The sequence below is a fragment of the Lipotes vexillifer genome, unplaced genomic scaffold, assembly GCF_000442215.2.
Source record: "Lipotes vexillifer unplaced genomic scaffold, Lipotes_vexillifer_v1.1 scaffold59, whole genome shotgun sequence".
NCBI classification, from domain to species: domain Eukaryota; kingdom Metazoa; phylum Chordata; class Mammalia; order Artiodactyla; family Lipotidae; genus Lipotes; species Lipotes vexillifer.
In genome coordinates, this window is record NW_006791208.1 from 2922612 (window position 1) to 2944373 (window position 21762).

Consider the following 21762-nt stretch of genomic DNA (forward strand, 5'->3'; position numbering starts at 1 on the left):
TAAATGCCCATCGACTGATGGATGGATAAAGAATATGTGGCATATATATACAACGGAATATTACTCAGCCATAAAAAGAAATGGAGTTATTTGTAGTGAGGTGGATGGACACAGAATCTGTCATACAGAGGGAAGTAAGTCAGAAAGAGAAAAACAAATACCGTATGCTAACGGATATATATGGCATATATTATTAAAAAAGGTACTGATGAACCTAGTTGCAGGGCAGGAATAAAGATGTAGACATAGAGAATGGACTTGAGGACATGGGGTGTGAGGGCATAGCTGGGGTGAAGTGAGAGTAGCATCGACATATATACACTACTGAATGTAAAATAGTTGGCTGGTGGGAAGCAGCAGCATAGTACAGGGAGATCAGCTCGGTGCTCTGCCGTGACCTAGAGGGGTGGAATGGGGGGATGGGAGGGAGGCTCAAGAGGGAGGGGATATGGGGACATATGTATGCATATGGCTGATTCACTTCGTTGTGCAACAGAAACTCACATGGTATTGTGAAGCAATTATACTCCAATAAAGATGTATTAAACAAAAATGTACAGAACTGGGTTTCCCGGGTGGCGCAGTGGTTAAGAATCCACCTGCCAATGCAGGGGACACGGGTTTGAGCCCTGGTCCGGGAAGATCCCACATGCTGCAGAGCAGCTAAGCCCGTGCACCACAACTACTGAGCCTGTGCTCTAGAGCCCGTGAGCCACAACTACTGAGCCCGCGCGCCTAGAGCCCATGCTCCGCAGCAAGAGAAGCCACCACAATGAGAAGCCTGCCCACCACAACGAAGAGTAGCCCCTGCTCACTACACTAGAGAAAAGCCCACGTGCAGCAATGAAGACCCAACGCAGCCAAAAATAAATTTATAAAATTAAAAAAAAAACTTGTTAAAAAATGTACAGAACTGATATAACATTTCTTTTTTTTTTTTTTTTTTTTTTTTTGCGGTATGCGGGCCTCTCACTGTTGTGGCCTCTCCCGTTGTGGAGCACAGGCTCCAGACGCACAGGCTCAGTGGCCATGGCTCACGGGCCCAGCCGCTCCGCGGCATGTGGGATCTTTCCGGACCGGGGCACGAACTTGTGTCCCCTGCATTGGCAGGTGGACCCTCAACCACTGCGCCACCAGGGAAGCCCCATTTCTTTTAATTAAGTAGACTTTTTTTCCCATTATTTTTTCCTTTTTCCTTTTCCCATTTAAGCAACTAGGCTGTTCTGTTCTCACTGCCTCGGGAAAGGTATGTTATAACCAAAAACAGAATTCTTTTTTTTTTAAAGAAGCCTCTTCCTGGCATTTATGCTTCCACCATTCCTTAAGGAACAGAAAGGACTCGTAACATAGACTTAGGTTTGGAAGAATTTTATAAAAGAAGCAAAGTTCTCCCTAAAGCTCAAAGTTAGACCTGAAACCTCCAGTAGGCCAAGAGTGCAGTCAAGGTCCACAGACCACCCAGCATCCACTGAAGGAAGCACCTTGCATGGCCTGTGTCCACTAAGAGCTTCCTTTCAACAGCAGCGCAGGCCCTCTGCCCAGTGACTGTTCCAGAAAAAACAATGCTACCCTGTCCCTGGGACCTCTGCATCCCTCCCCATCCCAGCCCCATCAATAAGCATGGATTAAGTGGTACTACAAAGCATCACTCCCCAGCAAACTGGGGCAATCTTTGCAGTGCACTCCCAGGAGGAACCACCATGTCTAAAGCATGTTGACAATTCCTGAGCTCTACACAGTGGCAGCCTCTTTCACTTCTCATAGAACCAGTAACTTTCAACTCAGGAAATCCTTGTTCTCACATAGATGCACACATTCTTTTCAGCTCGTCTCCCATTTGTTTGGGAAACACTCTCTCCTGTTCTCTCACTGGCATCATACAAGTAATTAAAATGGTGTCATACAAGTAATCAAAACAATATTTTAAGGCCACTCTTGAAGCCCATTTATAAAGCTGTCTTTAGAGGGAGGAAAAGCAGAGTTCAAGTTTGGAGGGAAAAAAAACAATTGGCGACCTATTTTGAAACTTGAAAGAAGAAGAAAAATTTATTGTTCTTTGGTTGGTTGATCCTACAAATCTTGATCAATGTTTAATGCAACCTAAAAACAAAAAGTAAATATGCTTTAAAATACAACTAGAACTGTGAAATGTACAAGCCACAGAAAATTTAAGCTTAGGTAACTTCTATGTGACTATGTAAATGAAGCTTTTTGATAGTTTCAGATTATTTCAAATAAAATCCAAAGTCAATATAATAATAATTTAACTGTGCTCTCAATGTATTTATCAACCCATCCTTTCTTCTACTTCTCCTGCTATTCTCTCTTATTGTTATCCGTATCCTTCTTGCAGGGGTCCTGTACGCATCCCTTAAATGTTGAAATTTCTCATGTGAGCCAGGTAACCTGACTCACTCTCCTAGCTTCACTTAGCATATATGCTGATGACTGCTGAATTCATCTCTCCTGCCTGGACCTCTCTCCCTCCTCCAGACCCATAACATACTTCAAGGGGTCTTTGGCCATTTTCACCTGCATACCTCAGAGTGACCTGAAATCAACATGTCCACAACTGAAGACATCATTTTCACAAAACCTACTTTCTCTTCATATGTTCCTCAATTTAACGAATGGTAAAGCTCAAAAAATGGTGAAGAGTTCAGTTGCACAAGGCAGAAATCTGGGCTTCATCCTTGATTTCTTTCTCTCCCTTATCTTCCCAGCTGATATCAAATCCACTCAGCTGTCCCTATCTCTGCTGTCTGGTCCTAGCCCTGGTCATCTTGCATCTGGATGACTGTGATAACCTCCTAAGTGGTCTCCTGTTTCCACTCCTGCCCACTCAGATCCTCTCTCCACCTTCTAAAAACACTTATCTAATCCTTACATAAACCCTTTCAATGACTCCCACTGCACATAAGTCCAAAATCCTTAAGAGGACACACAGAGCCCAGTGTGATATGGCCTTTATCCACTTCTCCAGTTTCAAATCACACCATTCTCCGAGCTCCATACAACTCAGCCAAAATACTGGACTATTTGCATTCCTTGAAAGTATCTTACTCTCTCCATCCACTGGGCTCATCTCAGGCTAACTCCTTAAACGTCATTTCCTGGAGAAGACTCACCCAGGCTAGGTCAGGTTTCGCTGCTCTGTCCTCTCAGACCACCTGCCCCGCTGGCCCATGGCCCCCAAAGGGCAGAAACCCTATCTGTTTTGTTCGCTGGTATTTTCTAGCTCCCTCCATGGTACCAAAACACAGCAGCCATTAAATAAAAATGTATCCACTGACTGATTAGCACAAAATCCTCCAGGCTCCACTTTCTGACCAGCTCTTAAAAACACCACTCACTACTTCCGGCCATCAGTGCCATCTCTCTGTAGATTACAAACAGCCTCCTGGTGGGTCTCCTCAAATCGATCACTCCATTCTCTTCTACACGCTATAGCCAGATGGCCTTCCTAAAACACAGTTCTGATGTTGGCCCCCACTGCCTTTAGGGTAAAATATAAACATCTGAGCACAGATTACAAGTCCTTTCATGGTCTGGCCCCTGCTCTCCACTGCCTCAGCTCTGATCTCTCCCTATCTCCCACTCTCTCTTCTCCCCTTCCCGGCCTCCCATCCCACCACTGAGTGACAAAGCTGACTTCCTCCAGGAAGCCTTCCCTGACCAAGGGTCCTCAACTGGGTGGCTGTCCCGCTTTGTCAGTGCCCACTGATGCAGGTGACTCAGTGCAGCCCTCTGCCAGGGCAGTCCCAGGTTACAGCTGCTGATGGGCCTGTTATCAACAGCCCCTCCTCTCGCTCTCCAAGCATAATGCTCTGGACCAGACATTACCTGCTCACTCTAACAATGACTATCAATTGCTTGTCCAGTTGTCTGTTTCTTCCCTAGACAAGGTCAAGAAGGACCTGTTTTCGGTCATAAAAGCATCGGGCACAATTCATGCAGTGCATAGGAGACACTATATGTTTATTAAATAAGCAAATGGACTTATATACTTTAAAAGCATGCACTCTCATTAGGATATTTACTTGGCTCCACGGTTTGCTACTGAGAACCAAAATGTTGGCCCCCAAAATTTAATTTAAAGATTATGTATTTCAGCACGATTCTAAATACATATTTTGAAGAGATTTTGAAATTTTCAGAGGCTTATTTCCAAATATACATATCACCCTCTACACAGGAGGGCACACTGCTCCCTCCACATTAATGCCCAGTGACCTCCCCATCAGGGCCCACACATTTGTGTGGAGCCAGACAAGTGCCCACTCTCACCCTCAGGGCCAGTAGCACAGTACACAGAAGGGCAGAAGGCCAATTAGGGGTAAGTCAGCACCCAGAACACTGGTTTTCTTTCTATGAAACAAAAGGCCCATTTTGCCATCCAACCTTGGCCTGAGATACACTAGGCTCTCCCAAGTAAAAAAAAAAAAAAAAAAAAATCTGCTTTTCACAAAACACTTTCCTAAGGATACTCACATCAGATAGCATCGGTTCATCAAGTTCTTCCACCCTGCTCAAGTTCGGCGCTCCATATCGATCACTAATTTCAGCTAGTGTTCTGCCTGAGTCGGCTCCATCCTACAATCATAGAGCTCATTTTCACTTTCAAATGATTTTGAGATTCATACATTAATTTGCTTTCAGTTTTGCTAAGACACTTCTGTATTACAACGTCAAAATTCAACACTGTCAGCTAATGGAACGAACCAATACCTGTTAATGACAAGAGAATTCCAAGAATAAACACAAAAACGTGTTTAAAAAAATACATCAGAAATTTAAAACACATCATTGCATGTAATCATGTGGTCAATAATCTCACAATATTCTGGTTTTTAAAAATACCAAAACAAACCGAATCTCCCAGTTCTACCCACCTGGAGATTTTGCTTTAAAGCACATCATATTTGTGACTTGTTATTACTAGACTATGTATTTGGACTATCAGTTTTGATAATCTCCTTATTAAAAATTTAGCTATTAATGCATCAAAATTAAGCTTTACATTCCAGGATACTTATTCATTTCCCATAACATAGAGTAACTTTTTCTTCTCACCTCTCCATGTGAAATATCTTCACCCTTAGCTGTATTTTCCATACTCATTCTCAACTCCTATAATACATAAAAATGAAGAAAAATACTTTGAATATACTTTTCATTTTGATTCCATGTTTAATTTTCAAGCATTTTATTTTTACATTATGATCAATTTAACAGCAAAAATGCTGTCCCTCTTAAAGGAGCAATGTGAATACAAAACTGCAGACACAGTCTCATTTAATATTCTATTAAGAGGTGACTACGATGTTTTGTCTATAATTAAATAGAACTTTTTAAAAAATGAAAAAGGCTAACTATTTCACTAACCCTGAAGCCAAATTACTAGCAAATTTGAAAAGTGACAAAATAATAATTTTAATAAACTCTTAGAATACGAGATTTTGAAAGAACTGACAGTTATGTAGAATTTTATACATAGTAAAAAAAGAAGCAAACATTTCTGAGGGAATTAATCTGGCCCAAGGCACTATCCAGTACATGACACCTCTCCACAGTACCTGGACAATGCCATCTATAATGCTCTGAACACATGGAAGACTGCTTTCTGAATGTGAAAACATAGAATCTGTTAACCAAGCCAAACCTTGCTGTGGCCTCTATCTTTTCATTCTAAGGCAGCAGGCTGACTTAACTGCTCCTGAGCTGATTCATTTCAGCTGTTCAAAGACTAGGGATTGGGCTTCCCTGGTGGCGCAGTGGTTGAGAGTCCGCCTGCCGACGCAGGGGACGCAGGTTTGTGACCCGGTCTGGGAAGATCCCACATGCCGCGGAGCGGCTGGGCCCGTGAGCCATGGCTGCTGAGCCTGCGCCTCCAGAGCCTGTGCTCCATAACGGGAGAGGCCCGCGTACCGCAAAAAAAAAAAAAAAGATTAGTGATCTTGTGATCATATATACAGTCACCCTGATTATTGGGGACATATATCGTACATATATGGCTTTCTCAACATCATTCCCTTCTCCTGGGCATGTCTTATCCCACAACCACATGGCTCTGGTGGGAAAGCATATATTCTCACAGGACTCTGTTGCCCAGCCAAGGGATGGATACTTGACACAAACTAAGCCAGTCAGAATCCTTCCCCAAGATTCTTTTCTTAACTGAAACCCAAAAGAAAGGAATCTATTCCTCTCAGACAGTAGGAGCCACATTACAAGACGCAGGAACTACTAAGGACCGTGATCCTCACCCATGTGCAGCAAACCAGGCCACAGTGAGAGACAACAGCAGGGGTAAGAGCCCTGGCAGCATTGATTCTCTTGCTCCCAAAGGTCTGGAAGACCCAACTCAACCAGAGCCCTTCACAGTTTAGTTGTAAAACCCTTTCTTCAACCCAGGATCCTTCCAATAAATTTCCTTTTGCAACTGATAGTTTAAGTTATGTCTCTGAAGCCATAAAAAGGCGAGGACGAAAAGACATGGATGAATTTGTCTCTGAGCAAGGGGTCAAGCAGCAGTATGTTGCAGGGAAGAGAGGGGTGATAAGCCAGTAGGAATATGACTTATTAAAGCTACTGTGCCTCTGGTCACATAGTCTGGTAATGGCCATAGAGTAACATGAATGGGACCCTCTGGAGCCAATCCCTTCTATAAATCACAGACTTCCCAGCACTCAGATATAGCTATCAGGCATCTCAATAAAAAATACTTTCAATTCTCTTATTATTTTGATCACCGTCTTCTTGATGTATTCTGGTTCTTCTTTCTTTTGCAATCACAGAATCTTAACTGAAGAGGAAGGGGGTATGCATTTACGTGTGTGTGCATGCATGGGTATCCGTGTGTCCTACCATATTCAGACAAGGATCAGCATCGGTGTTTTTTGTTTTTTGTTTTTTTTTTTTTTTCCTTGCGTTATGCGGGCCTCTCACTGTTGTGGCCTCTCCCATTTGCGGAGCACAGGCTCCGGACGCGCAGGCTCAGCGGCCATGGCTCACGGGCCCAGCCGCTCCGCGGCATGTGGGATCCTCCCGAAACGGGGCACGAACCTGCGTCTCCTGCATCGGCAGGCGGACTCTCAAGCACTGCGCCACCAGGGAAGCCCAGCATCGGTGTTTTTTAAAACTATGTACAGAGATTTGAATTTATCCTTTTAAAATCTCATCTTTTTGACTCACAAAAGTAGTTTTCCGACACTTGGGCTACAATAGGACTAAATGATTTCACTTTGTCAAGAACAATTCTTAGTAGATTAATCTCTTATTATAGAATGATGAGCATAGTACATTGATGAGAAGAAAAGAATTGATCTCAAGAGTTAAAAAATTAACTAATTAAATCTCATCTTTTAAAAAAATTTAAGTTACCCTTCCTACTTTTTAAAATTGCTTTAAATAATGATGCTTTCGGGCTTCCCAGGTGGCGCAGTGGTTGAGAGTCCGCCTGCCAATGCAGGGGACGCGGGTTCGTGCCCCGGTCCGGGAAGATCCACATGCCGCGGAGCGGCTGGGCCCGTGAGCCATGGCTGCTGGGCCTGCGCGTCCAGAGCCTGTGCTCCGCAACGGGAGAGGCCACAACAGTGAGAGGCCCGCATACCGCAAAAAAAATAAAAATAAAAATTAAAAAGATAAAATAAATAAATAAAAATAATAATAATAATGATGCTTTCATCTAAGCCATTAATAAACATCTTCTACAAAACCTGCTTCTTTTTAAAATTTTAATTTCGGAATAAATAGAGGAGCAACATTTGAGTAACAGATACTAGCTATAAGCATACAATATGAAATATCCAGTTGAAAAGTATAACTCAGTCATGCAGAAGTTTGGTCTATACGACACATACTTTTCAGATACAAGGAAACGTTAGCCAAGCAGGAGGCTTGACATAAGACAGACACAGTCTGGGGGCTTCCCTGGTGGCCCAGTGGTTAAGAATCCACCTGCCAATGCAGGGGACACGGGTTCGAGCCCTGGTCCAAGATCCCACATGCTGTGGAACAACTAAGCCTGTGCACCACCACTACTGAGTCCACGTGCCACAACTACTGAAGCCCGTGCTCCACCAACAAGAGAAGCCACTGCAATGAGAAGCCCAGGCACTGCGACCAGAGAAAAGCCCACGCACAGCAATGAAGACCCAATGCAGCCAAAAAAATAAAATAAAATAATAAACTTATTAAAAAAAAACACAGCCACCATCAATGGAAATGGACTATTTTGACATAAGTTACTGAATAGTTTATTTAAAGAAAGACATGAAAAATCCAAATAAAAACATACATATATATATATATATTTTTTTTTTTTGGCTGCGTTGGGTCTTCGTTGCTGCACACGGGCTTTCTTTAGTTGCAGCAAGCAGGGGTTACTCTTCGTTGCAGTGCGCAGGCTTCTCATTGTGGTGGCTTCTCTTGTTGTGCAGCACAGGCTCTAAGCGCGTGGGCTTCAGTAGCTGCGGCATGTGGGCTCAGCAGTGTGGCTCACGGGCTCTAGAGCGCAGGCTCAGTAGTTGTGGCACACGGGCTTAGTTGTTCCACGGCATATGGGATCTTCCTGGACCAGGGATTGAACCCATGTCCCCTGCATTGGCAGGCGGATTCTTAAGCACTGTGCCACCAGGAAAGTCCCCCAAACATAGTTTTAAATGTAAAGTATTGTTGATAATACATCTAACATGAAGAAAAGAAACAAACTATTGTCTCAGAGATAAGAATACCCCCAATACTACAAAGAACTTCAGTATCAGCTACCATAATTAGGAACAACTATCTTTTGACTAAAATGTTGACCAGGGCTTCCTGGCAACATTAGACCTTCCTGGCAGGTCTCTAGACTATGAATCCCCTGCTATAACAGCTGGAAGAAACAGTTTGAGGATTCTCAGAGGTTTTGAATAAAACAGACATTTATAAAACTTCAAATTACCTTCTCAAATTGCTCTTGAGCTCTCTGCAGTTCTTCTATTCTCTGTCTCTCTTTTTCTTGCATTTCCAACTCCAGCTGGAATGCCAACTGTTGCTGAACATTCAGAAATAAATAAGTCATATTAGAGTCAGATCAATTGCAAGGAATTCACTCTATTACTCTAAAGTGTCCCAGGATAATTAAGTTTATGCCCACCTAAATTTCAGAAACTTACAAAAATAAATGGTCACAGCCACCCAATACTTTAGCTTTTACAAATATTTCCTGAAGTATAAAATTAAAAAGGAAGCTTCCTTAATTGCTAATTTTAGAAAGGCACTATTTGTACAAAATCAAGTCATTTTCTCTGTTCTTCCTGAAGCTACAAATGAGACTGCAGTGATTTTTTTTTTTTGGGGGGATAAAATCTCTTTAAGCACAGATGGATCTTCAAATAGCCAAACCTTGGCTGTAAAATACTAGATAAGAACATTTTAAGTACATTATCTGAAACCAGAGATAATCAACAACATATTTGGTCCCAATGCAACATATATCCTAGCCACGCGAGAATAGGGGTCGGTAGACTAAATTCCTTGGGCCAAGCCTGACCCAACTCGTTTTTGTACAGCCCACGAGTGAAGAATGGTTTTTATACATTTTTCATGGTTGAATAACATCAAAAGAATAATATTTCATTGCACATGAAAATTATATGAAATTAAGTGTCACTGTGTATAAATAAAGCTCTATTAAAACACTGTCACGCTCACGCTCACTCATTTACTGTGACTGCTTCTGCCCCATGACAGCACAGCTGAGTATATGCAACAGAGACCACAGGTGGTACTCTCACTACCTTGCACTGCTGCTCAGCACACTACAAGTTCAGTGACACCATTATAACTCACAGCGTTTGGAATGCCACGGTACCACTATACCGGGACTTTTTTTTTTAATTTTATCAGTGCATTACCCATCATAACAAAACAAGAAAAGAAGTGGACTTTGAATGTTGTCCTTTTAAGACACAGTGGAGTGTGGGTTACTTTATTATCAGATTAAACAGCACAGGACAGTGTTTCTCATGCAACGACACTGTACTAAAAGAATACAGTAAATATCAGGATTACCAGAGGAAGCACTCATCACAATCTTCTCAACTCACGTGAACGCAAAGGTCAGAAGTATTCAGAAATTCAAAACAGAATTATTTCATGAGAGCAGAATTTCTTCACAAAAATTAAAAATGAAAAGGAGGCTGCAACAAAAGTAAGGTCCCAAGTGGCTGTTTTGTTAGCCAAGCAAAGAAATACATTTATCAATGGTGATTCAATTAAAACAAGTGAGAATTCAATGTCCAGAAAAAACATAAACTTAAGATTATTATCCTTTTGGTGAGAACAGCTGCTCAAAGAGTCGATTACATGGGGAGCAAAATCAATGGTCAATTAAAGGCAAAGGGTTCTGAGTGGTTTTCCTTGGCTCTTGATGAGTAGACAAATGCTCCCAACACTGCTTAGTTGTTGTTTATCAAAGGAGTCAATGCTGAGTTTGCAGTGACTGAAAATTCAACCACTATGAACAGTCTTTATGAACAGTACTACAGGCAAGAACATCTTCAAAGACATTGAGGAACATTAATTCAGTACAACCAGGTGTGACATCTGCTCAGATGTGTTACAACCAACAGTGATAAAAGTGTGTATGGAACAGAAAAAGGCTTAATTGGACAAAATTTACAAAGTTAGTGAAAACACAGTGTTTAAAACCTATGAGTTCTCGGGCTTCCCTGGTGGCGCAGTGGTTGAGAGTCCGCCTGCCGATGCAGGGGACACGGGTTCGTGCCCCGGTCCGGGAAGATCCCACATGCCGCGGAGCGGTTGGGCCCGTGAGCTATGGCCGCTGGGCCTGCGCTTCCGGAGCCTGTGCTCCGCAACGGGAGAGGCCACAACAGTGAGAGGCCCGCGCACCGCAAAAAAAAAAACAAAAACAAAAACCTATGAGTTCTCATTTTATGATTCAACAGCAGCTACTCTGCAGAAAATATTTGACTCTATCATGTGTTATTGAGCCAGCAGTGTTGAAACCGAGTCCCCCCTAAAGCTGAGTTCCCTTACTGAGTTTCTGATTAATCTCTCTATCCAAAACTTTATTCCCTTTCTTGTCCCCTCTGACCTCAATCCTGTGCTAACTGAACACTAATCAACCAGAGTCAGATGATGAAAATTGCTGTTGTCAATAGCATCGTTAATGTACTAAAATTGCTATTATAGATACCATCATTAATGTACAAACTCAGGTTGTTTCTCTAGGACAAGATGAGCTAACAGACCCCCCCCCCCCACCCATGGCCGGAGAACTGTAAACTGGAGACATACATCCTGACAAAGGAGTCAATGTTGAGTTCAAAGTGACTGAAAAAATCGATCACTGACTGAAAAAAATCAATGACTAAGAAATATAAGAGAAGTGCTGCAGCAACACGGACGGACCTGGAGATTATCACACTAAGTGAAGTAAGTCAGACAGAGAAAGACAAGTATCATATGATATGTGGAAACTGAAAAACAGTACAAATGAATTTATTTAAAAAACAGAAACAGACTCACAGACATACAAAACAAACTTATGATTACCAAAAGGGGGAGGGATTAAACTGGGAGTAGGGGATTAACAGATGCACACTACCATTTATAAAATAAACAACAAGGATTTACTGTACAGCACAGGGAACTATATTCAATATCTCGTAATAAACTATAACAAATAGAATAAAAAAGAACACAGCTATATACATATATATGTATATATAACCACTTTGCTGGGCATCTGAAACTAACACAATATTGTAAATCAACTATACTTCGATTAAAGAAAAAAGAAAAGAAATGTCACAGAAACATCACAAGATTAATCCTAGCCTCTTTGCTCTTCCCCTTTAAGAAAACCCCTGACTCAAAGACTCAGCTGGAGTGGATCCGAGGCTTGTCTCCCACTTCCTTGCTTGGCGCCCTGCAGTAAACTCTGTACTTTCCTTCACTAGAACCCACTGTCAATAGATTTGGCTTTGCTGTGCGTTGGGCGAGCAGACCCGTTTGGTTTAGTAACAGTGTCAACAGTGACCTTCATTTACCCTTATGAACTTAAGCATCATTTCTGTGAATTTCTGTCAGAAATAGAAGCTGAATATATCTTGACTTGCCCTACCACCCCATAGTTCCATGGCTCAACAGTGGCAATGTTCTATTGTGAATTTTTGAGCTCAGGGACAAGACTGACGTTTTTCTTAATGAGAAGACCATTTTCAACCACAATTATCAAACATCAAACAGCTTTGGAAATGAGCTTCCGCTGCAGACTTAATAACGATTTTTAATCAATTTAACCTAAAAGTTGCCTATAAGGCAAAACAGCACTCATATGTAAAACTTACACTGCAGGAAAGTCATTTCAGCAACAACTAATTTTCTGAATCACAATGTCAAGCTGCTTTATACACTCCCAGTGCTGTCAGAAACGGGATTTCCATTCCCACACAAATTTGTGACAGATACATTTTCCAAGCTCAAACTATAGTTCCAGAGTGTTTTTAGGCCTTGACGTAAGTGCAAAGGAAATTCCCACATTTCAAAATCCATTTAACTGTGTAACTGAGACGTTTTCACCAACCTTCAACTGGAAGGGATTAATCTACCAGGTAGTGGCTAAAAGACAAACATCAAGAGGAAAATCTAATAGAATTCTACGAGTGCCTTCCAAGAGATGAATACACTCAAAATTATAGGCACATGGACTGATATCAATATTTGGCAGGACCTATGAGGGAAAAGACATTTTTCAAAGATGACATAAATAAAATCTCATTATAGATCAGCATTAACAGATACATATTTTCAATACATTTTGATGATAGGGAACATTATCTTTGAACTCCAACTAAGTGAAACGTTATCTTTAAAAAGGGAACGTAATTCTTCTCAATAATAAGCCTACACTGCAGAAAAAATTGTATTTGATTTTTTAGAATTTTTAGTTCATCAATAAAACATTTGTAGAAATTTATTTTCTCTCTTGTTATAGCTACACAGTATACCATAATCCCTACATAATATCCTCAATTTTGCTTCTTGGCCTGAAAATCATAAAATATCCACTTTTACAGAAAGAGTTTGTCAACCTCAGCTAGAAAATAATTTCTCACCATCAGTCCAGTGCCACCCCATAAACGACCTATAAGCTCATTCCATTAAGAGCACTTTAAAACTATATTTTTAAACTCATTTAAAAAATAATACATTTTTACAAAGAGATAATAAACAGTGATTAATATTTATTCACAAAGGGCTGTGTAAGGTAATTTCTTCATATTCCTATATCATCCCCACTAAAACAAAAGTGATGGGCTAGGAACGTTACCATTCAATCAACTTTCAGATATTCGTAGAGGAAGCGAAATTAACCTCTGAACAATAACACAAAGCACAGTTGCTAAATACCAACCACATTGGTCAACATAACCGGTTTCTTAACATTTTCAGGAAATGTTCGAAACCCAATCGCTTTCTTCACACATGTGTAAAACCATTAGAAAAACATTCAAACAAATACAAAAGCTAGTACTGCCAAAATGAACTCTTAAGCAGAAAACAGCAAGAATAATGTTTCCCTGCTCACAAGGACCCAGGCTTGCTGGAGAATGCCTAAAATTTCAAGGAATTTCAAGTCTGTGGTACTGATTATGAGGACACCTGCTCTTGCAACCAACAGGCAGGTGACCAGAATCCTGACCTTCCAGCTCACTTGACTCGGGGGACTCGGAGAGGCCTCTCTCTTTCTCTTCGTCTGTTGGCCCACCCGTCCCTTCTCCTTCTCTCATCTATCTCTGCCCACCAATCCACTTCTTTAATGGGCCACCACATCTGCTGCAGGATATCACAATGTCTTCCACCCCCAATACAATGCTTAGGGTTTGATGCACAGGGGATGGCTTCACACTGATACAGCTAGAAAAATGTTTGGGTTCCAGTATTGCCAAATTTTATTTAAGGTAAAGAAGATGAGTCAAAGCAAATTAAACATCTCCATATCTGTGATCTAACTATCTTAAGGAAGGAGAACTGCTGAGCAGTTCTTATTCTGATAGACAGGGGACAGATGCCAGCTCTAGGAGCTGGAAGAGGCAGGGCAGATCCTCACTCAAAGTTGGGGTGACTGCAGCAGACACTTGCCCATTTGGACGGTCATTTGACATCCAACTCAACACTGTGCAACCTCCCCACAAAAATAAGCCAAATGACTGAAAAATGAAGACTCAAGAAGCAGTAAAGGTGCCTAGAATAGCCATATCCATCTAAGGGGCCTAGAATGATCTACCCCAGTATCAAGGATGGGAGACAAGACAGAGAAGCTAGTTTCCATGTCTACATTTTCCTTTTTTATCCACACACCCAAATAATAGGCTTCTTTCCCTTTTTATAATATGTAAACTGGAGTTGAGACTCTAGAGTTAAGTACCATATGACAGAAGTATAGGGTGACTCCAACTTGGTTTACAAGAGCTCCATAAATTAAATTGGTCCAGAAGCCACTCTAGAACTTTCCCCTCTCTGGTTTATACTCCATGACCCACCTCTTCAACCATTTTCAAACCAACATCTTTAGCTCCCCAATCCTGCTAACCCAAACTCACTTCAGTCAAAGGGTCTGTCTCCTCCACATCCTCACTCAAATATCCAGGCCTAGGTGGAGAAAATCACATCATCACAAAACCAAACCAAAAGGCCCCATTACAACCGCTTGGTCTCAGGGAATTCAGTGCTACCGAGGGATGCTAAGTTTCTTTGGTCAACTCTACCTCTCCAAAGCCACTGTTTCAAGCCTTCACCACTCTCCCCACTCCTCCTACCTTTACCACCTCATTCTGGGAAGATGATCAGGGTCCCTACTTCATAAAAAAGAAATAGTCACACAGAAACTGCTTTCAACTTTTGCCACAAAACCTACACACCACGTGTACCCAACGCCGTCCTCTCCTCTTTCTTTGAATCAAAGAACCAAAGAAGGGCCCCTCCACCCACCTAACCTGTGTTCCAGAGCCAATTTCCTCTGGTCTCCATGAAAAGTTGACTCTAGCAATCATCCCCTTTATTTCTTTACATCAACCACTCCCCTCCGCTCTGTTCCTTAAAAAAACCAAATAAACAAAAGAAAACTCCTTCCCTGAAAATCTCCTTGAAACCATTACCTGTACTCACCACCTCCATCTCCCCTGCTTTACCCCACCCCACATTCGCTGCTCCCACCAAGGTCACCAGTGGCCTTAAATGAGACTTGGCAGTTCTGTTCCCACTCAACCAGCCACAGACATGGTTGACCACTCAGGTCTCATTGGGACGCTGTCCCCTTGGCTACTGTGACAGCAGACTCTCTGGGTTTTCCTCCTACCTCACCACTGCTCCTTCTCCAGTAAAGAAGCCACATATAGACATAAAGATGAAGATATAAGAAAGCTACATCTAAGCAACAAGAGATGAGTTTTTCAACACCTGGGTTGCATCACACCAAGGGTGACTCCACTAGTTCCAATCACCACTGAACTCTCTTGTCTCACCTGCTGAAACAGGAGCTCCTCTGCTTTAAGTCTCTCCATCATTTCCTGCTCCATCACAGCTAATTCTCTTTCATGGTCCAACTGGGCCATTTCCTCTTGTCTCTAACATGGTTTAAAAAAAAAAAATCATCATGTGACTAATTACAGATAAAACAATCTGTAAAAACAATCTTAACAGCATCTTAATCTCCAACAGTAGGTAAAGGATTAAGCAAATTATAGTCTACCCATTTGGAAACTGTATAATAATCGGGGGAAACGTGTGTTTTATTTCAACAAAGAGCACAAAATTAAAATTACACAGCAAATACAATCACAATTGTGTAAAAAAAAAGATCTCCAGGCAAATGTGTAGAAAAAAGACTAGAATACCTAAAAATACCTAAGAATCTAAATAGAGGTCTTCTTTATTTTCTTCTTTCTACTTTTTCATGTTATCTAAGTTTTGTAATAATAAACATACTATTTTTATAATAGAAAGAAATGATAATATTGAAATTTTTTTAAAAAGCAAAGAAGCTGGACCAATTATTTCACTCCTCTAATTTTATAAAAGGAGATCCACAATGGAACAGGACAGAAAGCCCAGAAATAAACCCAAGCACCTATGGTCAATTAATGGAGAAAAGACAGTCTCTTCAATAAGTGGTGCTGGGAAAACTGGACGGCTACCTGTAAAAGAATGAAATTAGAACATTCTCTAGCACCATACACAAAAATAAACTCAAAATGGATTAAAGTGCTAAATGTAAGACTGGATACTATAAAACTTATAGAGCAAAACACAGGCAGGACACTCTTTGACATAAATCACAGCAATATCTTTTTTGGATCCATCTCCTAGAGTAATGGAAATAAAAACAAAAATAAACAAATGGGACCTGATTAAACTTAAAAACTTTTGCACAGCGAAGGAAGCCATAAACAAAAAAACAACCTATGGAATGGGAGAAAATATTTGCAAACGATGCAACCAACAGGGATTAATCTCCAAACTATACGAACAGCTCATATAGCTCAATATCAGAAAAACAAACAACCCAATCAAAAAATGGGCAGAAGATCTAAATAGGCATTTCTCCAAAGAAGACATACAGATGGCCAAAGGCACATGAAAAGATGCTCAGCATCACTAATTACTAGAGAAATGCAAATCAAAACTATAATGAGGTATCACCTCACACCAGTCAGAATGGCCATCATCAAAAAGTCTACAAATAATAAATGCTGGAGAAGGTGTGGAGGAAAGGGAACCCTCCTACACTGCTGGTGGGAATATAAATTGATACAGTCACTATGGAGAACAGTGTGGAGGTTCCTTAAAAAACTAAAAATAGAGTGCATATGATCCTTCAATTCCACTCCTGGGCATATATGCGGAGAAAACTATAATTTGAAAAGCTACATGCACCCCAATGTTCACTGCAGCACTACCTACAATAGCCAAGACATGGAATCAACCTAAATGCCCATCAACAGAGGAATGGATAAAGAAGATGTGGTACATATATACAATGCAATATTACTCAGCCATAAAAATGAATGAAATAATGCCATTTGTAGCAACATGGATGGACCTAGAGATTATCATATTAAGTGAAGTAAGTCAGACAGAGAAAGACAAATATTATATGATATCAGTTATATGTGGAATCTAAAAAATGATACAAATGAACTTATTAACAAAACAGAAACAGACTCACAGACTTAGAAAACAAACTTACGGTTACCAAAAGGAAAAGGCTGGGAGGGGAGACATAAATCAGGAATTTGGGAGTAACATATACACACTACTATATATAAAAAAGATAAACAACAAGGACCTACTGTACAGTGCAGGGAACTATACTGAATATTTTGTAATAAACTATATGGAAAAAGAATCTGAAAAAAAATATGTGTGTGTGCATATATATACACACACACACACATATATACGCATAACTGAGTCACTTTGCTGTAGACCTGAAACTAACATAACATTGTAAATCAACTATACTTCAATAAAAAATAAATTAGGGCTTCCCTTGTGCGCAGTGGTTGAGAGAACGCCTGCCGATGCAGGGGACACGGGTTCGTGCCCTGGTCTGGGAAGATCCCACATGCCGCGGAGCGGCTGGGCCCGTGAGCCATGGCCGCTGAGCCTGCGTGTCCGGAGCCTGTGCCCCGCAACGGGAGAGGCCGCAACAGTGAGAGGCCCACGTGCCGCAAAAAATAAATAAATAAATAAGAAGATCCATACTTACTTGTTGCTCCATGGTCACATTGTTCTTATACTTGTAAATCCACAATGCTAAGTATTCTATTGGATCCACTGGGCGCATCCTTGCCACTTCTGCAAGACCTTGAGTTAGACACGTCCCAAGATTCTTTTGAAGATATGCCGACTCCATTTCTAACTGCTAAATAAAAACCTCTAAAAGATAAACGTTTCGCATTAGAGCAGGAAATTTTCAATGAAGGCACAATCAAAGTAGAGTTCAGTGAGGCCAACAAAGCATTACATCCCATCACCAGTCATGGGCACCTGCCATCAGGAATGGCACAAGCAAGCTGGCTCCAGGACACTTCTAGCAGTTTCCAAAAAGCCTCCACAGAAGTCACTACAACTAAAATAGTTTCAAAAACCTGAAGGACCCTGGAGTCCAAGTGTCAGAAAAGGGTTACTGTCATTACTGATGGTGAGACGACTATATGGCAAGCGATGCACGTCTTACTAAATCCTTACAACATACCTGAACATGGTATCATTAGCCCCACTGTGCAGATGAGGTCGCCCAGGCCCAAAGAGCATAAGTGAACAGCCCAGGATCACACAGGTGGTGTACGGTGAAGAGGGATTCATACGCAACTCTTGATTCCAGAGTCATTACCCTAAGTGACTGACTAAGATGCTCCTCCCGAGCCATGAGAGTCGTTTCTAGAAAATATCACAATAGACCACCTCAAATTTTTTTAAAATCCAAGCATCTCAGAGCCAAAGAATAAAAAAATTCAACCTTCAAAGAACAGCCTATGAAGCTCCTCATGCTTTGGCCCCAATTCTGTTTCCAGGCTCACCTCTCGATACAGTTTCTGCCTCTAACATATTCTGGGCTCTAAATACACAGAACATCCTGCCATTCTGCTGCTCACACCTTGCATGTTTCCATCTCCATGACTTTTGCACATGATGGCCCCCTCACTCTCAGCTTGGAAAATATCTCCTCATCTGCAAGCTATCAGGAGGCAAGGATATACAATGGAGAAAAGACAGTCTCTTCAATAAGTGGTGCTGGGAAAACTGGACAGCTACATGTAAAAGAATGAAATTAGAACACTCTCTAACACCATACACAAAAATAAACTCAAAATGGATTAAAGTGCTAAATGTAAGACTGGATACTATAAAACTTATAGAGCAAAACACAGGCAGGACACTCTTTGACATAAATCACAGCAATATCTTTTTTTGATCCATCTCCTAGAGTAATGGAAATAAAAACAAAAATAAACAAATGGGACCTGATTAAACTTAAAAACTTTTGCACAGCGAAGGAAGCCATAAACAAAAAAACAACCTATGGAATGGGAGAAAATATTTGCAAACGATGCAACCAACAGGGATTAATCTCCAAACTATACGAACAGCTCATATAGCTCAATATCAGAAAAACAAACAACCCAATCAAAAAATGGGCAGAAGATCTAAATAGGCATTTCTCCAAAGAAGACATACAGATGGCCAAAGGCACATGAAAAGATGCTCAGCATCACTAATTACTAGAGAAATGCAAATCAAAACTATAATGAGGTATCACCTCACACCAGTCAGAATGGCCATCATCAAAAAGTCTACAAATAATAAATGCTGGAGAAGGTGTGGAGGAAAGGGAACCCTCCTACACTGCTGGTGGGAATATAAATTGATACAGTCACTATGGAGAACAGTGTGGAGGTTCCTTAAAAAACTAAAAATAGAGTGCATATGATCCTTCAATTCCACTCCTGGGCATATATGCGGAGAAAACTATAATTTGAAAAGCTACATGCACCCCAATGTTCACTGCAGCACTACCTACAATAGCCAAGACATGGAATCAACCTAAATGCCCATCAACAGAGGAATGGATAAAGAAGATGTGGTACATATATACAATGCAATATTACTCAGCCATAAAAATGAATGAAATAATGCCATTTGTAGCAACATGGATGGACCTAGAGATTATCATATTAAGTGAAGTAAGTCAGACAGAGAAAGACAAATATTATATGATATCAGTTATATGTGGAATCTAAAAAATGATACAAATGAACTTATTAACAAAACAGAAACAGACTCACAGACTTAGAAAACAAACTTACGGTTACCAAAAGGAAAAGGCTGGGAGGGGAGACATAAATCAGGAATTTGGGAGTAACATATACACACTACTATATATAAAAAAGATAAACAACAAGGACCTACTGTACAGTGCAGGGAACTATACTGAATATTTTGTAATAAACTATATGGAAAAAGAATCTGAAAAAAAATATGTGTGTGTGCATATATATACACACACACACACATATATACGCATAACTGAGTCACTTTGCTGTAGACCTGAAACTAACATAACATTGTAAATCAACTATACTTCAATAAAAAATAAATTAGGGCTTCCCTTGTGCGCAGTGGTTGAGAGAACGCCTGCCGATGCAGGGGACACGGGTTCGTGCCCTGGTCTGGGAAGATCCCACATGCCGCGGAGCGGCTGGGCCCGTGAGCCATGGCCGCTGAGCCTGCGTGTCCGGAGCCTGTGCCCCGCAACGGGAGAGGCCGCAACAGTGAGAGGCCCACGTGCCGCAAAAAATAAATAAATAAATAAGAAGATCCATACTTACTTGTTGCTCCATGGTCACATTGTTCTTATACTTGTAAATCCACAATGCTAAGTATTCTATTGGATCCACTGGGCGCATCCTTGCCACTTCTGCAAGACCTTGAGTTAGACACGTCCCAAGATTCTTTTGAAGATATGCCGACTCCATTTCTAACTGCTAAATAAAAACCTCTAAAAGATAAACGTTTCGCATTAGAGCAGGAAATTTTCAATGAAGGCACAATCAAAGTAGAGTTCAGTGAGGCCAACAAAGCATTACATCCCATCACCAGTCATGGGCACCTGCCATCAGGAATGGCACAAGCAAGCTGGCTCCAGGACACTTCTAGCAGTTTCCAAAAAGCCTCCACAGAAGTCACTACAACTAAAATAGTTTCAAAAACCTGAAGGACCCTGGAGTCCAAGTGTCAGAAAAGGGTTACTGTCATTACTGATGGTGAGACGACTATATGGCAAGCGATGCACGTCTTACTAAATCCTTACAACATACCTGAACATGGTATCATTAGCCCCACTGTGCAGATGAGGTCGCCCAGGCCCAAAGAGCATAAGTGAACAGCCCAGGATCACACAGGTGGTGTACGGTGAAGAGGGATTCATACGCAACTCTTGATTCCAGAGTCATTACCCTAAGTGACTGACTAAGATGCTCCTCCCGAGCCATGAGAGTCGTTTCTAGAAAATATCACAATAGACCACCTCAAATTTTTTTAAAATCCAAGCATCTCAGAGCCAAAGAATAAAAAAATTCAACCTTCAAAGAACAGCCTATGAAGCTCCTCATGCTTTGGCCCCAATTCTGTTTCCAGGCTCACCTCTCGATACAGTTTCTGCCTCTAACATATTCTGGGCTCTAAATACACAGAACATCCTGCCATTCTGCTGCTCACACCTTGCATGTTTCCATCTCCATGACTTTTGCACATGATGGCCCCCTCACTCTCAGCTTGGAAAATATCTCCTCATCTGCAAGCTATCAATCATCCCCAGTTCCTCACCACTGTGGCTAATACAACCGTCTCCCAGGCAACACAAAGACGTTCCTCCTTCCCCAAGCAGCTCACACAGTACTTGTCACACTATCTGAGCATTATCTGTGTGTGCACATGTCTATCCTCCTGCTAGAGGACAAACTTCTCTAGCTCCTCAAAAAGTGTGTTTCAATCACAGCATGGACACAGCTGGCTCTCCATGGTGGCAAGTGAATGAGTTTCTCCACTCTCTCAGTAATGTCCTAGTTTATTTACAAATATGGACAGGAATCATCTCAGATCATACAGAGAGAGGAGGGGAGGTAGGTAGGAAGGGAGGGAGGGAGGGAGGGAGAGAGGGAGAGAGGGAGAGAGGGAGAGGGGGAG

At 41.3% G+C, this 21762-nt stretch overlaps 1 protein-coding gene across 1 annotated transcript; it reads right to left on the reverse strand.

The window, feature by feature from the left end:
* Positions 1-1921: 1921 nt before the first annotated feature.
* DYDC1 (DPY30 domain containing 1) lies at positions 1922-18174 on the reverse strand. Its single transcript, XM_007464220.1, has 7 exons — positions 18041-18174; positions 17783-17952; positions 15537-15638; positions 8945-9037; positions 5074-5130; positions 4492-4593; positions 1922-2100 (listed from the first exon to the last, which is right to left on the reverse strand). Exons 2-7 carry the CDS (start codon positions 17927-17929, stop codon positions 2071-2073), a joined length of 531 nt encoding a protein of 176 aa, XP_007464282.1. The 5' UTR covers positions 17930-17952; positions 18041-18174; the 3' UTR covers positions 1922-2070.
* Between the last annotated feature and the right edge of the window lie 3588 nt (positions 18175-21762).